Here is a 20,648-nt window from a genome sequence, read left to right on the forward strand (position 1 = left end):
TCCTCCTTTCCCTTCCCTTCCCTCCCCTCCCCTCCCCCTTCCCTCCACCTCCCCGTCCCTGTCCCCTTCTGTCCCCCCACCCTAAGCCACCCCTGCCTCTGTCTTGGCCACCTCAGGGCGCCCTGAGAGGACCAGGACGTGCCGGTGTGGTGGCTGCTCTTTTGGCTCCTCCTGCTGGGATTTATCAGCCATCACCCCACCTATGTGAGTAGACGCTGGACCCACGGGGTTTCTTCCTTGTTCCCGGGCTGTGTCACGCGGCGTGAAATTACACAGCTCAGGCCTGTAATCCCAGCACTTTAGGGGGCCGAGGTGGGCAGATCACTTGAGTCCAGGAGTTGAAGACTAGCCAGGGCATCATAGCAAAACCCCATCTCTACAAAAAATTCCAAAAAAGATTAGTCGGGCCTGGTGGTGCGTACCTGTTATCCCAGTTACCGGAGAGGCTGAGGCGGAAGGATCGCTTGGGCCTAAGAGCTGGAAGTTGCAGTTAGCCGAGATGGCCCCACTGCACTCTTGTCTCGAAAAAACAAAATAGACCAAAACAACGTGAAATATCATTTGATTTGTGTCATCTGGTTTGATGCCTTTTTTTTTTTTTTGACAGAGTCTCACTCTGTCGCCCAGGCTGGAGTGCAGTGGCAAGATCTCGGCTCACTGCAACCTCCGCTTCCGGGGTTCAAGCAATTGTCCTGCCTCAGCCTCCTGAGTAGCTGGGATTACAAGCACAGACCACCACGCCTGGCTAATTTTTGTATTTTTAGTATAGATGGGGTTTCACCATGTTCGCCAGGATAGTCTCCATCTCTCGACCTCGTGATCCGCCTGCCTCAGCCTCCCAAAGCGCTGGGATTACAGGCGTGAGCCACCGCACCCGAGCAAAATATATAACTTTAAGTGTAAGTTTACTAACTTTGGAAAGTACGTACACCAGCATAACCCAACCCCCGTTCAAGATCTACATTATTTTATTTTTATTATTTTTATTTTATTATTATTATTTTTTTGAGACAGTTTCTCCCTTGTTGCCCAGGCTGGAGTGCAATGGCAGAATATCCCTTGTTGCCCATTGGAGTACAGTGGTACAATATCAGGTCACCGCAACTTCTGCTTCCCAGGTTCGAGCAATTCTCCTGCTTCAGCCTCCCGAGTGGCTGGGATTACAGCCGTGTGCCACCACACCCAGCTAATTTTGTATTTTTAGTAGAGATAGGGTTTCTCCATGTTTGACCTTGAGGAACCCTGGGAGCTCAGGAAGGAAGGAGTGCCCAGAAGCAGGGACAGGGAGCTGGTTGGGGAGGACCAGAAATCAGGTTTGTGAAGGTTCCAGAGAGGACCTGTCCTTGGGAGGAGCTTGGGGGTTGAGATGGGGGAGGGGGCATTGGAATGGCGGGGCGCTCGTCCAATGGCGGGGCGCTCATGGGATGTCCATTGTGAGGCCGCACCACCGGCCCCAGGGATTGGTGGAGAGGGAGTATAAAAATCCCAGGGTTGCTAAGCGACAGCCCAGCCCTAAGAAGGTTTGGTGGAAAGCAGAACCGGTCTCCATCTAACTGCTCCTAAGCCTCATGCTCCCTTGCCTGCGCGTCCTGTTGCTTCCCTGATTGACCTTCTCCATGACCTGTAACTAAACCTTCCACCAGCGCTTGAGAACTTAATTTGAACCGGATCCTTTCCCAGACCCCTTTCTCCTCCTCCTCCTCCTCCTCCTCTTCCACCTCCAGGTGCCCAACAGCCCCCTTCTCCTCCTTACCCTTCCCTTCCCTCCCCTCCCCCTTCCCTCCGCCTCCCCGTCCCATCCCCTTCCCTCCCCTCGCCCTAAGCCACCCCTGCCTCTGTCCTGGCCCCCTCAGGGCTCCCTGAGAGGACCAGGACATGCCGGTGTGGTGGCTGCTCTTTTGGCTCCTCCTGCTGGGATTTATCAGCCATCACCCCACCTATGTGAGTAGACGCTGGACCCGCGGAGTTTCTTCCTTGTTCCCGGGCTGTGTCAAGCAGCATGAAATTACACAGCTCAGGCCTGTAATCCCAGCACTTTAGGGGGCTGAGGTGGGCAGATCACTTGAGTCCAGGAGTTGAAGACTACCCAGGGCATCATAGCGAAACCCCATCTCTACAAAAAATTCCAAAAAAGATTAGTCGGGCCTGGTGGTGCGTACCTGTTATCCCAGTTACCGGAGAGGCTGAGGTGGAAGGATCGCTTGGGCCTAAGAGCTGGAAGTTGCAGTTAGCCGAGATGGCCCCGCTGCACTCTTGTCTCAAAAAAACAAAATAGACCAAAACAACGTGAAATATCATTTGATTTGTGTCATCTGGTTTGACGACTTTTTTTTTTTTTTTTTTTAAAGACAGAGTCTCACTCTGTCGCCCAGGCTGGAGTGCAGTGGCAAGATCTCGGCTCACTGCAACCTCCGCTTCCGGGGTTCAAGCAATTGTCCTGCCTCAGCCTCCTGAGTAGCTGGGATTACAAGCGCAGACCACCACGCCTGGCTAATTTTTGTATTTTTAGTATAGACGGGGTTTCACCATGTTCGCCAGGATAGTCTCCATCTCTCGACCTCGTGATCCACCTGCCTCAGCCTCCCAAAGTGCTGGGATTACAGGTGTGAGCCACCGCGCCCGGCCAAAATATATAACCTTAAGTGTAAGTTTACTAACTTTGGAAAGTACGTACACCAGCATAACCCAACCCCCGTTCAAGATCTACATTATTTTATTTTTATTATTTTTATTTTTTTATTATTATTTTTTTGAGACAGAGTTTCTCCCTTGTTGCCCAGGCTGGAGTGGAATGGCACAATATCCCTTGTTGCCCATTGGAGTGCAGTGGCACAGTATCAGGTCACTGCAACCTCTGCTTCCCAGGTTCGAGCAATTCTCCTGCCTCAGCCTCCCGAGTGGCTGGGATTACAGCCGTGTGCCACCACACCCAGCTAATTTTGTATTTTTAGTAGAGATAGGGTTTCTCCATGTTGATCAGGCTGGTTTTGAACTCCCGACCTCAGGTGATCCGCCCGCCTCGGCCTCCCAAAGCGTTGGGATTACAAGCGTAAACCATCGTGCCCAGCCAAGATCTAACTATTACGTCACCCCAGAAAGTGAACTCTCACTGTTCCCAGCCAGTCTCTTTCTTATCATGGGTTAGCTTGCTTATTGTGGAATTTCGCGTATACAGATGCATGCCATGCCATAGGTACTCTTTTGTGTCTGCCTTATTCTGCTCAACACCATGTTTCTGAATCATTACCACTGTTGTATGGTTCTCTAACTCCATCATTTGCATTTCAGACTCAGCATATGCTGAGTTCACCCTGTTGAAGGGCTATCTCTGTTTAATTCACCATCTTGAAAGAAACATTTAAAATTGAGATGTTTTCAAAAATATATAGTTAAATCCTGAGGAATCGATGTAGAAATGCTATCACAAGCTGTCTGAACTTACTCAGGGGAAGTCTTCGTCTTCACTCACATAAGAGTCTAATGGAATGAATATGAACAATCTTAGAGAAATCCCACACTCTTCATGCCATTTGCATGATCTCCACCTTGGTCATATATTTTTTTTTTTTTTTGGAGACGGAGTCTCACTCTGTCACCCAGGCTGAGTGCAGTGGTGCAATCTCGGCTCACTGCAACCTCTGCCTCCCCAGTTCAAGTGATTCGTCTGCCTCAGCCTCCCGAGTAGCTGGAACTATAGGCGCGTGCCACCAGGCCCTGCTAATTTTTTGTATTTTTAGTAGAGATGGGGTTTCATCATGTTAGCTAGGATGGTCTCAATCTCCTGATCTCGTGATCCACCTACCTCGGCTTCCCAAATTGCTGGGATTACAAGCATGAGCCACCGCGCCCGGCCCACCTTGTTAATTTTTAAGCACTAAAATTTGATACTTATTTGTGAATGAGGTAATCCCTTCATTGTATTTTTTTTTTTTTTTTTTTACTTATGCTGAGCTTTAAATTACAAAGATTCACATAATCCAAGAGAGAAGTATTATTTAGAGGGATTCTTTTATCATGTGATATATAATAAATGCATCCAATGTTACACGTCAATTTAAAAAACAAGTAAATAACTTTAAAGAAAAGATAACTACTGGCCAGGCGCGGTGGCTCACACCTGTATTCCCAGCACTTTGGGAGGCTGAGGCAGGTAGATCATGAGGTCAGGAGTTGGAGACCAGCCTGGCCAACATGGTGAAACCCTGTCTTTACTAAAAATACAAAAATTAGCCGAGCACGGTGGCAGGCACCTGTAATCCCAGTTACTCAGTAGGCTGAGGCAGGAGAATCGCTTGAACTCAGGAGGCGGAGGTTGCAGTGACCTGAGATCATGCCACTGCAATCTAGCCTGGGTAACAGAGCAAGACTTTGTCTCAAAACAAAAAAGAAAAGATAAGATAATTACTTTATACTTAGCTTGTCTTACCCATGAGTGATGGGCTGCGTGTGGCCCAGGACAGTTTTGAATGCAGTTCAACACAAATTTGTAAACTTTCTTAAAAGATTATGAGATTTTGGCCAGGCGCAGTGGCTCTTGCCTCTAATCCCAGCATTTTGGGAGGCTGAGGTGGGCAGATTACCTGAGGTCAGGAGTTTGAGACCACCCTGGACAACATGGCAAAACCCCATGTCCACAAAAAATACAAAAATTTGCTGAGTGCACTGTCAGGCAGCTGTACTCCCAGCTACTCAGGAGGCTGAGGCAGGAGAATCACTTGAACCTGAGAGGCAGAGGTTGCAATGAGCCGAGAGCACACCACTGCACTCCAGCCTGGGTGACAGAGTGAGACCCCATCTCAAAAACAAACAACAAACAAAAACAAAAGCAAAAAAAATGGCCGGGCACGGTGGCTCACACCTGTAATCCCAGCACTTTGGGAGGCCGAGGCAGGCAGATCGCCTGTCAGGAGTTCGAGACCAGCCTGGCCAACATGGTGAAACCTCATCTCTACTAAAAATACAAAAATTAGTCAGGCATGGTGGCAGAGACCTGTAATCTCAGCTACTCGGGAGGCTGAGGGAGGAGAATGGCTTGAGCCCAGGAGCTGGAGGTTGCAGTGAGCCAGGATTGCACCACTGCACTGCAGCCTGGACGACTGAGCGGAGCGGAACACTGTCTCCAAAAAAAAAAAACAAGAGCTTTTTTTAGATCATCAGCTATTGTTAGTGTTAGTGTATGTTATGTGTGGCTCAAGACAACTTTGCTTCTTTTAATATAGCCAGGGAAGCCAAAAGATTGGATATCCCTGCTTTATACCAAGAGAGATGACACCCCACATTTGCAATGCCTAAAAACACTACCAGCCATCTGAAAAACATGAGACTTCTAACTTCTGTTCTTTTTTGTAGCAGTGGAATCCCACGGTGATATCTGAGGGATGTGGTTACCTTTTGGAGGAGGTTGACGGTTTCTAAGGATGATTCTTTCTGAGTGAAATATTGTCAGTGTCATTGACCTTTCCATTATTTCAACTATTATTATTCCAGGTTATCAATTCTCTGCCTGATGATTTTCATCCTGGGACTGACTTTTGTGGAATTCCTTGGATAGTTATCATTATTGTGTTTCTGGGAATTTCTACACTTGCCATTTTCCTCTGGAAAACTAGCCTTTGTGTGAGTATACTAACTTTCTGTAGAGGTATACTTGTAATCACAAATAAGAATAAATTATTTAAAACAATTCACGTTTCTGGACTTCATATGAATATGTGGTTTTACCCAAAAAATCAGGGAAATGATTTATTAGCATAAGAATTATGAAAATATCTGCCATTTACATTATGAAAATTAAATAGGTTGGTGTTTGTTTAATAAAATGTCAACAGAGCTTTTGGTCAAAAATAACCTTTTTTAACCTTAGTGTTATTTATCAGAAATGGAGTATGAGGTTTCATCACTTAAATAGGAAATTCTTTCTAAACTCTTCTGCTTTATAGTTCTAGCATATGGGTGGAAGGAAAGCTTCCAGTCTCCTCTCTGAAGATTCACTGCAGAAATGAGCTGACAACAGACAGCTTAACAGGAGAAGAAAAACATAGAACAGGCATAAACATGGGAACCAGCTGAAAAATGAGACTGCTAGAAGGGCCGGATTGTTGATGCTTAAAGAGCACCCTCTTCTGTGGGGAGAGGGAGATAGATGGAGATGTAGGCCATTTAGAGGGGCAGCAAATGATTTTTAGGGGAAATGGAAGAGCTCAAGGAACAAATAATTGGCCTGAGACAAAGTTCCTCTGAGGTCATAGCGATGAGGTGACAAACTGCCAGAAGGTGAAGGGCAGAACTGCACTGCGTCTCATGATGCAGAGAAAGCCCCAGAGAATCTCTTAGAACTGCCCTCCAGAGAATCAATGAAAAATGTGTCTGGGCAGGGTAATTTTGAATGACATCATTCAAAGTGCATGTTCCCAGTTGCAACTGGAGGGAGATCAGTATGTCAAAAGTCTGTACTTGGTAAGAATTTGGCTGCTAAGTTGTGCCATAATTTGTCTTTTGAGCCTTTTTTCCATTGGGTAAGTTGAGCTCTACATTTTCTCTTGCCATTCATGGCAGTAAAGATGTGGTTGTCTGGGGGCTGAACCTCCTTCTGAACAATGATCCAAGATAAAAGTACTAATACCACAATGCTTTTTTATATTCAAGGGAAGAGGAAGTATGTTTCAGTTTTACCACCTAGATAATTACACGTCATTTGGCACTGCCTTTCAAGATATGTAGAAAACAGAAAATATATGAGTTATGAAGATATCGAGGCACATTTAACATTCTCTATGCCACTTAGTCCTGAAGAGAGAATTTTCGGTATAAATTGGAGGAAGTTTTTTTTTTTTTCCGCACCCCCAAGACGAGTCTCCCTGTGTTGCCCAGGCTGGAGTATAATGGTGTGATCTTGGCTCACTGCAACCTCCACCTCCTGGCTTCAAGCGATTCCCCTGCCTCAGCCTCTCAAGTAGCTGGGATTACAGGTGCCCAGCACCATGCCCAGCTAATTTTTGTATTTTTAGTAGAGTCGGGGTTTTACCATGTTGGCCAGGCTAGTCTCAAAACCCGACCTCAAATGATCCGCCCGCCTCAGCCTCCCAAAGTGCTGGGATTACAAGCGTCAGCCACCACGGGAGCCGGGGGAAGGTTTTAAATTCACCGCTTTTTAAACATTCCATTGAGGAAAGTTCAGTTGAGCTGTTGGACTTGGACAACTTCACACCTTCTCATCTTTGTCCTTATCATCTAGTCGTCTATACCACTACCTCCTAAGCAGGGACATCATGGGTGCCATGAAGCATTCATACATGATGGCATTTCCTTGCTTCTCATTTCTTCATGTGTTTGACATTCCTCCTAGCTCCAAACTGGGCCAGCTACCTTTCCTATGAAATCTAGCAGTAGCTGTGGGATAGATGTGGTTGCTCTTTCATCTTTTTAGATTACCCGTGCTTCTCTCAAAATCCTAGTACACGTTTTGTTTTTTATCCTATGTGCAGAAATCAGAAAAGAACAAATTCTATGAAGAATTTGAAAGATATTATTTCAGGCCAGGTGTGGTGGCTCATGCCTGTAATCCCAGCACTTTGGGAGGCTGAGGCAGGTGGATCACTTGAGGTCAGGAGTTCAAGACCAGATGGGCCAACATGGTGCAACCCCATCTCTACTAAAAAGACAAAAATTAGCCAGGCATGGTAGCGGGCACCCGTAATCCCAGCTACTTGGGAGGCTGAGGCACAAGAATCGCTTGAATCTGGGAGGTGGAGGTTGCCGTGAGCCAAGGTAGCGCCACTGCACTTCAGCATGGGTGAGAGTGACACTCCATCTCAAAAAAAAAAAAAAAAGTTATTTCAATAACTACCTCAGGAGATTCATAGGTATCTGACCCACATCTGAGATGGGATTTGCATTGCATTTTAGCTATGATGAGAACAAATATTTAATATCTTAGAAGATTGAAAGCATACTGTGATAATATGGAAATCTTGGTGGGAATTCAGTCGTTCATGAGAATGTTTTATGTTAGGTTCAAACCAGCCTCAATGAAGCTGATGTGAGGGAAGGGAAAGTGGACTCTGAATAGAGCAGGGATAGAAGGAAGATGCTCCAGTGCAGATCAGGAAGGAGCAGGGGGTGAAATGTTACAAATTCTAGAACTCGGAGAGCTGAAGGTAATTACTTCCTTTTCAAGTTGTGAAACATGTTAACCTGTGATAAAATACTTATAACATGATAATTACCACCTAACCATGTTGAAGTGTGCAGTTCAGTTGTGTGAAGTATATTCATGTCTTTTTTTTTTTTTTTTTTTTGAGACGGAGTCTCACTCTGTCACCAGGCTGGAGTGCAGTGGTGTGATCTTGGCTCACTGCAACCTCTGCCTCCCAGGTTCAAGCAGTTCTCCTGCCTCAGCCTCCCGAGTAGCTGGGACTACAGGCGTGCGCCACCATGCTCAGCTAATTTTTCATTTTTAGTAGAGATGGGGTTTCACCATGTTGGCCAGGATGGTCTCCATCTCTTGACCTTGTGATTCACCTGCCTCAGCCTCCCAAAGTGCTGGGATTACAGGCGTGAGCTACAGCACCTGACCTATTTTTTTTTTTTTTTTGAGACAGAGTTTCAATCTTGTTGCCCAGGTTGGAGTGCAATGGCACAATCTCAGCTCACTACAACATTTTCCTCCTGGGTTCAAGTGATTCTCCTGCCTCAGCCTCCCGACTAGTTGGGATTACAGGCATGCACCACCTCCCGGTGATCTCGGCTCACTGCAACTTCCGCCTCCCGGCTTCAAATGGTTCTTTACCTCAGCCTCCCGAGTAACTTGGATTACAGGCGCCCGCAGCCATGCCTGGCTAATTTTTGTATTTTTAGTAGAGACGGGGTTTCACCATCTTGGGCAGGCTGGTCTTGAACTCCTGACCCCGTGATCCACCCGCCTCGGCCTCCCAAAGTGCTGGGATTATAGGCATGAGCCAGCGTGCCCAGCCGTCATTCTTAAATTATTATTTCCTAGGTGTCTTTCCTCAAGACTGTCTTAAAGTCACAAAATGCACATGACGGATCCAAGGATGTACAGCGGAAAGCCTGGAGGTCCAATAGCCGTAGCCGGGAATGTATGGCTCTGTTGGAGTCCCCATAGTGTGGAAATGAGTTTGCCCTGGAAAGGGAAAGAACAGCTTCTTGCCCTCAGGTTTCTCACTTTCTCCTCTCCTCACCCTCACCAAGGGCCGAGGTCCATTTGTATGCACACAAAGAAAAGGATTTCTTCCTTTCCAGGAATTAAATTTGGCCTGGAAGACCTCTTTACTTCATGGAGACATATGGAAGCCAAAGTTCGAGCTGAAGTCTGTAAGGTGACAAGGAAGGTCAACAGTCATTACAAAATCAATGGACAGAGGAAGACTGCCGAGGAAGAGTAAGATGTGCCTTGACACAAATACTGTTGTTATGAACCATGTGCCAATCAAAGTAGACAACTGTAAAGTCCTTGAGAATATTTTCTACAATATTTGTGGCAAATTCAGTGGGTTCAAAATTGAGCTTGTCCTTTCTGCTTGATTAGTTTAATCTGCATAATTCGTTTCCCTTCCTACATTCTTGTTTGTAATTTTTTCGAGGGAAGAGGAGGTGCTAGTACTGGCATTGGTTTTCCTTTCTGTCTTTTTTTTTTTTCCTGAGATGGAGCTTTGCTCTTGTTGCCCAGGCTGTAGTGCAATGGCAGAATCTTGACTCACTGCCTTTTGGTTTCAAGCAATTCTCCTGCCTCAGCCTCCCAAGTAGCTGGGATTACAGGTGCCCACCACCATGCCCAGCTAATTTTTGTATTTTTACAAGAGATGGGGTTTCGCCATGTTGTCCAGGCTGGTCTCGAACTTCTGACCTCAGGTGATCCACCCGCCTCGGCCTCCCAAAGTGCTGGATTAGAGGTGTGACCCACCATACCCAGCATTTTTTTTTTTTTTTTTTTTTTTTTAGATAGAGTCTCACTCTGTCACCCAGGCTAGAGTGCAGTGGTGTGATCTTGGCTCACTGCAAACTCTGCCTCCCAGGTTCAAGCGATTCTTATCCCTCAGCCTCCTGAGTAGCTGGGACTACAGGCATATGCCACCATGCCCGGATAATTTTTGTATTTTTAGTAGAGGCGGGGTTTCACCATATTGGCCAGGCTGGTCTAGAACTCCTGACATCATGATCTGCACACCTTGGCCTCCCAATGTGCTGGGATTACAGGCGTGAGCCACTGTGCCCAGCCCAATTTTTGTATTTTTAGTAAAGACCGGGGTTCACCATGTTGGCCAGGCTAGTCTTGAACTCCTGACCTCAGGTGATCCGCCTGCGTCTGCCTCTCAGCGTGAGCCACCGCTCCCAGCCTGTATTGTTGAATTCAATGCTTGGCTCACCTCCAGATTCATTTTCACAGTCTTTCACGTTTTGATCATATTACATTGTATTTTGCTGCCATATGATTGATCTTTTTTTGTTAAATGTGAGATACTTGTTAAAAAATATTTAGCAATGAATTGAGGCCTAGTAGCATGTTATCTTGCTGCAGAAGAGATGGAAGTCTACTTCTGGGGGATGGTCAGGGGTCCTCCATACAGGCTGCAATTGAGGTCGTCAGTGCAGGCTCAGTCCCTACAAAGGCCAGGGTATTTCCTATCCACCTCTGTTCTGATGTGTGACTCTTCTGGGTCTCAACCAGAGCCAGTGGACTTCAGTATGGGTCGCTTTCATTGGCAGACCCTCAATCCACTTGTTTTTCATCTAATCGCATGCATGTGTGCAAAAGCTGCTCTGCTTCTTTGCATCTCAGTAGTCCCTTCTGGAATTCAGCAATGAAACTCAGGGAAATGGGTTCCAAATGCAAGGCTGACTTTCGTCCTGGGTTTCCTTCTTCTCCATCTTGACCTCATGTCTGTTTACTGCCATGTTAGCAATTTGATGTATTCAATCATGGGTTTTATATTCTGTTTGGTGTCCCCCATTGTTCTCATCGGAGATCGGAAGCTTCAGATGCACTTATGTCAACTCAAGATTAGAATGCTTCCTTAGCTTCCCTCCAGAGTCAGGTTTTGTGTTTGTAGTTCCCAAGTGCACAGCAGGAGTAGTGAGGTCCTCACTAGCTTCTCATTTGCATTAATCTGTGAGCTCATTTAGCGTGGGGACAGGACCCTGCTCCCATTGCATTCTCAGAACCTCACCACACACTCCTTGTTTGAGGCCACTCCAGACAGCGTGTGCTGAAGGATGCCCTGTGGTCAGAAACAAGTTCATTAACTTTCTCTTTGAAGTGTTTTTGTCCCTGTTTCCTAGCGTTCTGGGAATTTTACACATCCTTCCTATAAAACCAAGTATCAGGTGAGGTCCTTAGGATCAGGACCATGAATCAAGTGGTGTGAGGGCAACACAGCAAACTTACCTTTTTAGGCCATTTCCTTTTTCTGCCCTCACTCTCTGTGAACTGAACCTTGTTAAAGTCAGTCAACACCAGGGTGGATGGTTTGCAGTTGTCATCTATTTTCAGGACAACATCCTGACTTAGGAGCCATTCCAATCATTTCTAATTCAATAGATGCGCCCAGCATTCAGATTGCCTTTTCTCTCAACCAGGATCTTTAAAGTCGATGACAAGTGTTCTAGTCCTGAATCATGGCAAAGTGCAGTAGTGAACTTCAGGGGTAATGACACCATATTCTGGAAGGATCTCTCTATGGCTGATGGTCTCAGTTCCGGCATCAGCCTCTGACTGAGAATCAGGTCTCCCACAGGAGGAGGCAGATGAGGAGCATTCCTCTGCTTCCGATGGAGTTAGTTGTGATGAGGTGGTGAGGTCTGGTTTTTCACACTGAACTAAAATGAGCTTTCGCTGTGTCAAGCACAAGACTGACCCCAGAGACACACATAGTGCACCTCATAGAAGCTTTTAATAGTCTTTATATTTACTAAAGAATAGGACTAACTATAGAACTATGAAGATGAGCTGGAAATGACAGGTGACTTGCCAGCAGGCCAGAGTGTGATATTTCTTTGTCTCTCAATGAGAGGTGTCAATTCTCCCTTTGGTTGTGAGAATCAGTTGGTTCATTTATGGGAAGGTTGCAGGGGGGATCTTTGAATCACAGCCTTCAGATGCCAGAAGGGCAGAGGGAATCCCACACGGGCTGGTGGATCATGTGTGTGCATTTCCCTCCATTCTAATCTCAGGAAACAAAACATGAAAGAATGTGAGCAAGCAGAAAACGAGAGGCAGCTATCAGAGGCAGAGGAGAATGGGAAATTGGATATGAAAGAAATACACACCCAACTGTGAGTTCAGAAACTGAACCCCACCCTCTTAGGAAACCCCCATTGGAATGTTGTTTTTAACCTTTGTACAATGTTTAGACCCAGTAAATGCAGAAATAGAAACAAATGGTCAGAAGACATATCCAGAGAGAGAGAGAGAGTTGACAAAACAGAAAACAAAGTACCTTAAGATTTACCAGTGACCAAAAGATGTGAAGTAACAAAACGTCTCCTGACCCCGTTGCCAGCTAGACTGTGTGGAAACTTGGTTACCAGCTATTCTAGGGGTGGAGTGAGTTGTTGTCATCCTTAGGAAAGTGTGTTGTTGTAGGATCAACCACATCCTTCAAAAGGACTATGCCTGTTTATAAGCCCAGCTGTTTCTGCCCTGTGAAACATGGCAAGGATATTAATACAAAGAGAATAGAGCTTTATGATAAAAGATGCTCAATGAAGGATGAATTAGGGATATACTGAGAATGGGGAAGGAAATTGTCAACTCAGAAGTCAGCAGGCAATAAGCAAAAGAGGAGGAATCAATACAGCAACAGTCTGGATCAGACTGTACTGTTTTTGTTTTTGTTATTTTTTCTGAGGTGGAGTCTCACTCTGTCAGCCAGCCTGGAGTGCAATGATGTGATCTTGGCTCACTGTAACCTCCGCCTCCCAGGTTCAAGTGATTCCCCTGCCTCAGCCTCCTGAGTAGCTGGGATTACAGGTGCCTGCCACCATGCCCGGCTAATTTTTTGTATTTTTAGTAGAGATGGGGTTTCACCGTATTAGCCACGATGTTCTCAATCTCCTGACCTCGTGATCCACCCGCCTCGGCCTCCCAGAGTGCTGGGATTACAGGCGTCAGCCACCGCGACCGGCTCAGACTGTACTCTTACAGCCATCTGAAATACGTTTTCTAGGTATAGATAGATTGTGTAAGGGTACAGTTGTGAGGATAACAGAAACATGGCAGATTATTTAAAGTCATCCTGAAAGTGGTGCTTTATCTGATGAAAGTGATTGTAATCCATAGGCAACCGTTTCAACGCACGCAAGAGTTGCAGCGGCGGGCAGAGGACTACTACAGATGCAAAGTAAGGAGCTTCCTCCCCGCAGTTGCAGGATAGTTCAGTGCTGATGCAGATGATGCCACGGCCCTTAGACTCTCTCAACATTCAATTTCTCATGTGTTGGCTTTTTCAGATCGCCCCTTCTGCAAGAAAGCCTCTTGCCAACTCAGGAAGTTTGTTTGTTTTCCTTGCTTTTGGACATAGTCTGCCAGGTCAGGACATGGATGTATTTTTCTCCCCACACCTCTGTGCTCAAGCCTTGCAAAGGTGGATGGCAGAGAGGAAGGCTGCCTACAAGCGGCACAGGTAGGTCATTGTGATGGACATTTTAAAGGATGTTTTTGTTTTGAGATAAAGCTTTGAGCATCTAGTAAAGAACTTGGTGTTTTAATTTTTCAAGTCAATTCTTTCTATGTCTTCTAGGTGTGAAATGAGGCAAAAGCAGAGAGTGCCAGAGAGACACATGAGTCAGGAGCTAGTCCAGGGACGACCGGGCCTACAGAATCCTTTCTGGAGGGGTAGGAGCCTGCTGTGAAGGCAGCCGCTTAATTGGTGCTGCACAATCCACACACCTTGCTTCTCCTTTTGGGGATGAGGGCTCGGGTGGGGTGATTGTTATGTTTCCTGGAAACAATTCCAAGCACTTATAAAGAGAACAGTTGTCTCGCTGGGTGGCAGGATCCTAATTTTCTCAGGTGCCCGAGCTGAATGGCTCTTGGCTAGTCCTCTGTGAATGGTGGAGCTCAGGCCGCTCCACTGACTGTGGACGTTGCCCCACCCTGATGTCTTGGTTACTTTTAACTGAGGAGTTGAGCCTAGAAGGCAGATGGGCCAGCTCCCCTTTCCACCTTCACTCAGTGTGAAGGATTTATTTTTCTTTCACTTGAGAAAACAACAATAGCACTTTAGAATGGGAGCCACATGTGCTGATGAGAGCACAGATTTTCTGGCCGTGTCTTCATGGATCAATATTGTAGCTTGAGATCTGCTTTAAGAAAAGAAGCATTTATTTACACTTTTTGGAACTTCATTCTTTTTGTTTAAGTTGTCTATTGTCAACTATATAACTCCATTAGTAAGTTAAATTTCTATGTAATCCTACTCCTCTAACATTTGAAGTGTAACCCTAAAACTTTCCAGTTAATTTCTGTAGCTCTTACCTTTTCTCATGACTGTTCATCTCTTTATGTCCATTTCTGTTCATAAGTATTGATAATACCTGGCCAGGTATGAAAGTTAGATTAACTATGAATCCACAGAATTTTAAATGTCCCTATGGCTTGAAGAAGAGGAGCAGTGCTGTTCCTGTCCAGGGTTTATTGATGTTCTTCCAACCATGGCTGTTCCTATTTTAATTTTGAGTCTGTGCTCACATGATGAGTGATTTCCTCTGATATGTACTGATTTAGAGCTCATTTCTAGCTGGTTAGAGCCCGACCTGTTCACAGCCTGTTGAGAGTTAAGAATACCCCTGGACCAGGGCTCTGTGGTATCTTCCTCAAGGATGAGGGTCCAGAGGGCTCCAGAGTCCTCTGAGGCATGTGGTCAATAAACCCTGTGCCTCTGGTAAGGGACCTGTGTGGCAGAGAGTGAGATGGTAGCGGAGGGTGTGGAGGGTTTCTTATTCTGCACAGAACATGCAAGCCAGATTTAGCCCCATTCCCTTCTCTGGCCCTTAGCAGATTCAGGACCTCATTGGGTTCCCATGAGGAACAGCAGCGGCGTCCCAGCTGAAAACACAGAGAAGACAAAGGTAAATGCTGGGGACGTTTTCAACTCTTCCTATATCAGGATGCTTTGGTCTTTTCCGACAATGCCCTCTCCTGGCCTGGCCTCTGCTCTGTGGGTTCTGTGGTGCCTTTTCTGTCTCGACTTCTTGAGAAGCAAAATCTTCTCCATGAGCTTTCAGGCTTCTCCATTCCCAGCTGATCATCGTTGGTGGCACCTCCAGAATCCATAAAAGCTCAGGGACCGAGGGCTGAAGGGCTTTTACTGTTCTGTTTCCAGAAATAACACGAGGAGGCACCACTGACCTCCAGTACTGTAGGTCTCATGGCGCGGTGAACTCTGACTGATCCACCTTACCCAAAATGTTGTGGGGTTTCATTTCCGAAATATGTGGGATTTTCTTTTGCTGTGATTTTGTTTGCATTCTGCTATAATGTAGGTGATTAACGTTTGAAATATCTGCTGTATTCCGAGAAGTGAAAATAGTGAAAACGCATTAATCTAACATTAATTTGTGCTTTGTGCAATTTTGAATGCTCTTTGACAAGGCCAATTCCATAGTTCATCACAGTCCCATCCCTGTTGGTAACCGTGTTGTGCAAAAACACCTTCATACCCACCCAGTGGGGCCCCTGATCTAATATTCTAAGTGTCAGAGGTTCCATATTTGTAATAGCAAATAGGCCCTGACTGTAAATTAGTGAAGAGTGAATGTAACTTATTACCTACAGGGACAATTCCAAATGAAGGCCTTAAATGATGTTCAGCAAAGCTGATTCTTGTGTGGCCTCTGTACCTTCAAAAGCTGCCGAGTCCTATGATTACACATGATGGGACTTGTACACTTGAAGCGAAACACAGTTTTAAAACTTGCTTTGTTTAGAATTCCCACCTCATTTTTCCATGGACAAAAGTATTCTTTATGTCCTAGTGCACTTACAATTTGGTATTACCTGGGAGTGAAAAGAAATATTACAGCCATGTCTAACTGACTTCTTGAGATAAGATTGTTCTGTCAGAAATCCCTCTCCCAGTTCCCCTGAAGCTCTTCAGGAATCCACATCTTTCCAGAGCTCTTTGTTCTCATGGGTGGCACCTCCAGAGTGAAGAAGATCCTTTGTCAAGAAGGGAAACAGAGGGGAAATGAGAGAGTCCCACAGGCAGAGCTGGAATCAACTTCCACTCTGCCTCTTGCAAGCTGTGTGACCCTGGACACAATTTCTCCTTCCTGTGGAAACCTCTGTTTTCTTCGATTTGGAGCAGGGTGGTCACACTGACCTTGCAGAGTTCTGAGAATCAGAGACAGAACATAAAAGTCCTGGAAAACATTCTCCAAAAAGAAGCTGCAACATGTGTGGACAATGGGCTTTTCATGCCTCTCTTACTCTCTGTTGACCTGGTGCAAGAAACATGCTCTGGTGATGGCTGTGAGGGAGGAAAGAGGATAGACATAGACACTCCTGTGTCTCAAACATGCTTCTTTATTACTCTGTTGTGACTCTGTCTTCCCTGGGGCAGGACCCCAGCCTGCCTACATTTGCAAACGGACACAGTGGCATGTGGAGACAACAGTGTGTCCCAATGACTTTTCTTTACTCCCCAGCTGTGGGCAGTACTCAGTGGAAGGGTGATATTATGACACTGATACTGCTATTTTGAAACCTGGAGGAAGGAAAGGTGCAAAAATCTATCACCAGCAACAGAAGGTGCAGCCTGTGTTGGTGGCGGTAATTTTGTCCATCAAATGAATATGTGTGAAAACATTTCCTCCTTTGGCCATACAGGTCAGGATGGCGGCAGTGGAGCACCATCATTCCTCAGGGTTGCCCTACTGGCCCTACCTCATGGCTGAAACCTTAAGAAAAAGGATGGGCCACAAGCCACCTCCTCCAACTCAGTGTTATCTGAGAGGTCAACCACATCCATCAGTTAAAGGGTGTCTGAGACTGCTGACTCTTTCTCGACTACAGTGTCCACTAGGACCTCAACCACATTCTACAACTGATGATTTTCTGAGAAGAGAGACACCTCAAGACGAGTGTGCCCTGGGACCTGAACCACTTCCTCGAGCTGATGATTTTCCGAGACTCAAGACACCTCCCGAGGGTCTTTTCATACCAATTTCCCCTTCTCCAGTTGATGATTCTCTGAGACCTAAGACACCTCCCGAGTGTCTTCTGGTACCCCTTCCACCTTCTCCAGTTGATGATTTTCTGAGACCACAAACACCTCCCATCCAGTGTCACCTGAGACCTGTACCATTTCATCAAGCGGATGATATCAGGAGACTCAAGAAACCTCCTGACTGTTTTTTCGCACCCCTTCCACCTTCTCCAGTTGATGATTCTATGAGCCTGAAGCCACCTCCCGAGTGTCTTCTGGTACCCCTTCCACCTTCTCCAGTTGATGATTTTCTCACACCACAGGCACCTCCCATCGAGCGTCGTCGCCTGGGACCTGTAGCATTTCCTCGAGCTGATGATTTTAGGAGACCCAAGGAACCTCCCGACTGTTTTTTCGTACCACTTCCACCTTCTCCAGTTGATGATTCTCTGAGCCTGAAGACACCTCCTGAGTGTCTTCTGGTACCCCTTCCACCTTCTCCAGTTGATGATTTTCTCACACCAGAGGAACCTCCCATCAAGCGTCGTTGCCTGGGACCTGTAGCATTTCCTCGAGCTGATGATATCCGGAGACTCAAGAAACCTCCTGACTGTTTTTTCACACCCCTTCCACCTTCTCCAGTTGATGATTCTCTGAGCCTGAAGACACCTCCCAAGTGTCTTGTGGTACCTCTTCCACCTTCTGCAGTTGATGATTTTCTCACACCAAAAACACCTCAACTACAGTGTCACCTGAGACCTGTACCATTTCATCGAACTGATGATATTAGGAGACTCAAGAAACCTCCTGACTGTTTTTTCGCACCCCTTCCACCTTCTCCAGTTGATGATTCTCTGAGCCTGAAGACACCTCCCGAGTGTCTTCTGGTACCCCTTCCACCTTCTCCAGTTGATGATTTTCTCACACCACAGGCACCTCCCATCAAGCGTCGCCTGGGACCTGTAGCATTTCCTCGAGCTGATGATTTTAGGAGACCCAAGGAACCTTCCGACTGTTTTTTTGCACCCCTTCCACCTTCTCCAGTTGATGATTCTCTGAGCCTGAAGACACCTCCCGAGTGTCTTCTGGTACCCGTTCCACCTTCTCCAGTTGATGATTTTCTCACACCACAGGCACCTCCCATTGAGCGTCGTCACCTGGGACCTGTAGCATTTCCTCAAGCTGATGATATCAGGAGACTCAAGAAACCTCCTGACTGTTTTTTCGCACCCCTTCCACCTTCTCCAGTTGATGATTCTCTGAGCCTGAAGACACCTCCCGAGTGTCTTCTGGTACACCTTCAACCTTCTCCAGTTGAAGATTTTCTCACACCACTGGCACCTCCCATCAAGCGTCGTCGCCTGGGACCTGTAGCATTTCCTCGAGCTGATGATTTTAGGAGACCCAAGGAACCTCCCGACTGTTTTTTCTTACCACTTCCACCTTCCCTAGTTGATGATTCTCTGAGCCTGAAGACACCTCCTGAGTGTCTTCTGGTACCCCTTCCACCTTCTCCAGTTGATGATTTTCTCACACCAGAGGAACCTCCCATCAAGCGTTGTCGCCTGGGACCTGTAGCATTTCCTCGAGCTGATGATATCCGGAGACTCAAGAAACCTCCTGACTGTTTTTTCACACCCCTTCCACCTTCTCCAGTTGATGATTCTCTGAGCCTGAAGCCACCTCCCGAGTGTCTTCTGGTACCCCTTCCACCTTCTCCAGTTGATGATTTTCTCACACCACCGGCACTTCCCATCAAGCGTCGTCACCTGGGACCTGTAGCATTTCCTCGAGCTGATGATGTTAGGAGACCCAAGGAACCTCCCGACTGTTTTTTCTTACCACTTCCACTTTCTCCAGTTGATGATTCTCTGAGCCTGAAGACACCTCCTGAGTGTCTTCTGGTACCCCTTCCACCTTCTCCAGTTGATGATTCTCTGAGCCTGAAGACACCTCCCGAGTGTCTTCTGGTACCTGTTCCACCTTCTCCAGTTGATGATTTTCTGAGACCACAAACACCTCCCGTCCAGTGTCACCTGAGACCTGTACCATTTCATCGAGCTGATGATATCAGGAGACTCAAGAAACCTCCTGACTGTTTTGACTGTTTTTTGTATTGTTTTGTTTTGTGTTTGTTTTTTGTTTTATTTTTATTGTGTTGGAGGAAGGCGTCTGTTATGTTGTTGATTCTATTTATTCATCATTTTTGCAACACATAAATTCATTTAAGTATTGATTGTGCACCTATCATATGATACGCATTTTTTCATCACTCCCCCACTCCCAGCACCCTAAGCTTTTCTCACTGTTAGAACTGCTAGTTTATTTGTATTTCAGTCACTTTGACTATAAACTCCTTGAGTGTAGGTGCTTATATTTTTTTCACTGCTTAGCCCCCAATTCCTGTATATAGTAAGCTCTTTTTTTTTTTTTTTTGTACCAAATGCCCAATGGCCAATTTATTCTGTTTCAATAACAACTAGGCATCATTTTCAAAGGGCCATATACTGACAACAGACTGCCCAGAAATTATCTCCCTATGTAGGAAAACTACAGAAGACAAGTTCTTAGACTTTTAATGCCCATTACAGTAGCCATTAATGACAGGTGACTACCGAGCCTTGAAATGCGATAGTCCAAATTGAGATGTGCTAAAAGCTTAAATTACACACCACATGTCAAAGCCATAAGACCAAAAACTGTAAAAGAGTCTAGTAATTTTATATTTATTATATATTGAAATGATATTTGGTATTTTAGATATATTGAGTTAAATAAAAGTTAAATTCACCTGTTTGGTTTTTTATTTTTAAAATGTGAATTCCAGAAATTTTTTTTTTTTTATGAAGTATTTATTGATCATTCTTGGGTGTTTCTCGGAGAGGGGGATTCTCCATGGGGCTGGGTCGGTTCTGGGATCTCTGGGGGCACTGAGTCGGTTCTGGGTTCTCCTTGGAGGCTGAGTCGGTTGTGGGATCTCCTTGGGGGCTGGGTCGGTTCTGGGATCCCTGGGGGTGCTGAGTCGGTTCTGGGTTCTCCTTGGAGGCTGGGTCGGTTCTGGATTCTCCTTGGGGGCTGGATGGATCCTGGATTCTCCATGGGGGCTGGGTCGGTTCTGGGATCTCTGGGGGCGCTGAGTCGGTTCTAGGTTCTCCTTGGAGGCTGGGTCGGTTCTGGATTCTCCTTGGGGGCTGGATGGATCCTGGATTCTCCATGGGGGCTGGGTCGGTTCTGGATTCTCCTTGGGGCTTGAACATTTGCTTCTTTTTACCTGTGTTCCCAACTCTATGCCTTAAACCAACTTAACCATCAAAGAAAACAAATCGTATGTGTTTCCTACCCTGGGTCTTCTTAATTGTTTGTGGAATTCTGGAAAATTCATGAGCAAGGCTGTTCTCTCTAATTTAGTGGTTCAGAAACTGATTTTAGGCTTTCCATCTCCTTGACATCGAAAACTTGCCAAACTTTAACTTCTGTGATCTT

General features: G+C 46.0%; 1 protein-coding gene across 1 annotated transcript; it reads left to right on the plus strand.

Annotated features, from left to right (window-relative positions):
• The first annotated feature begins 1,294 nt into the window (after nt 1-1,294).
• On the plus strand, nt 1,295-19,955 carry LOC129016286 (nuclear pore complex-interacting protein family member B13). The gene is made up of 9 exons (XM_063654052.1): nt 1,295-1,313; nt 5,488-5,616; nt 9,262-9,400; nt 12,190-12,291; nt 13,298-13,358; nt 13,468-13,640; nt 13,758-13,852; nt 15,017-15,087; nt 17,489-19,955. The coding sequence occupies exons 3-9, from the start codon at nt 9,306-9,308 to the stop codon at nt 19,382-19,384; spliced, it is 2,493 nt and encodes an 830-aa protein (XP_063510122.1). The 5' UTR covers nt 1,295-1,313; nt 5,488-5,616; nt 9,262-9,305; the 3' UTR covers nt 19,385-19,955.
• The last annotated feature ends 693 nt before the right edge of the window (nt 19,956-20,648 follow it).

This window comes from Pongo pygmaeus, chromosome 18 (genome assembly GCF_028885625.2).
Source record: "Pongo pygmaeus isolate AG05252 chromosome 18, NHGRI_mPonPyg2-v2.0_pri, whole genome shotgun sequence".
In the NCBI taxonomy this organism is placed as follows: domain Eukaryota; kingdom Metazoa; phylum Chordata; class Mammalia; order Primates; family Hominidae; genus Pongo; species Pongo pygmaeus.

Bases quoted from the DNA above. Each gene is read 5' to 3' on its own strand.
- LOC129016286 (XM_063654052.1), top strand. From the start codon at position 9,306: ATGGAAGCCAAAGTTCGAGCTGAAGTCTGTAAGGTGACAAGGAAGGTC. The intron at 13,359-13,467 runs GTAAGGAGCTTC...TGGCTTTTTCAG, and splicing joins AGGACTACTACAGATGCAAA to ATCGCCCCTTCTGCAAGAAA. The intron at 13,641-13,757 runs GTAGGTCATTGT...TATGTCTTCTAG, and splicing joins GCTGCCTACAAGCGGCACAG to GTGTGAAATGAGGCAAAAGC.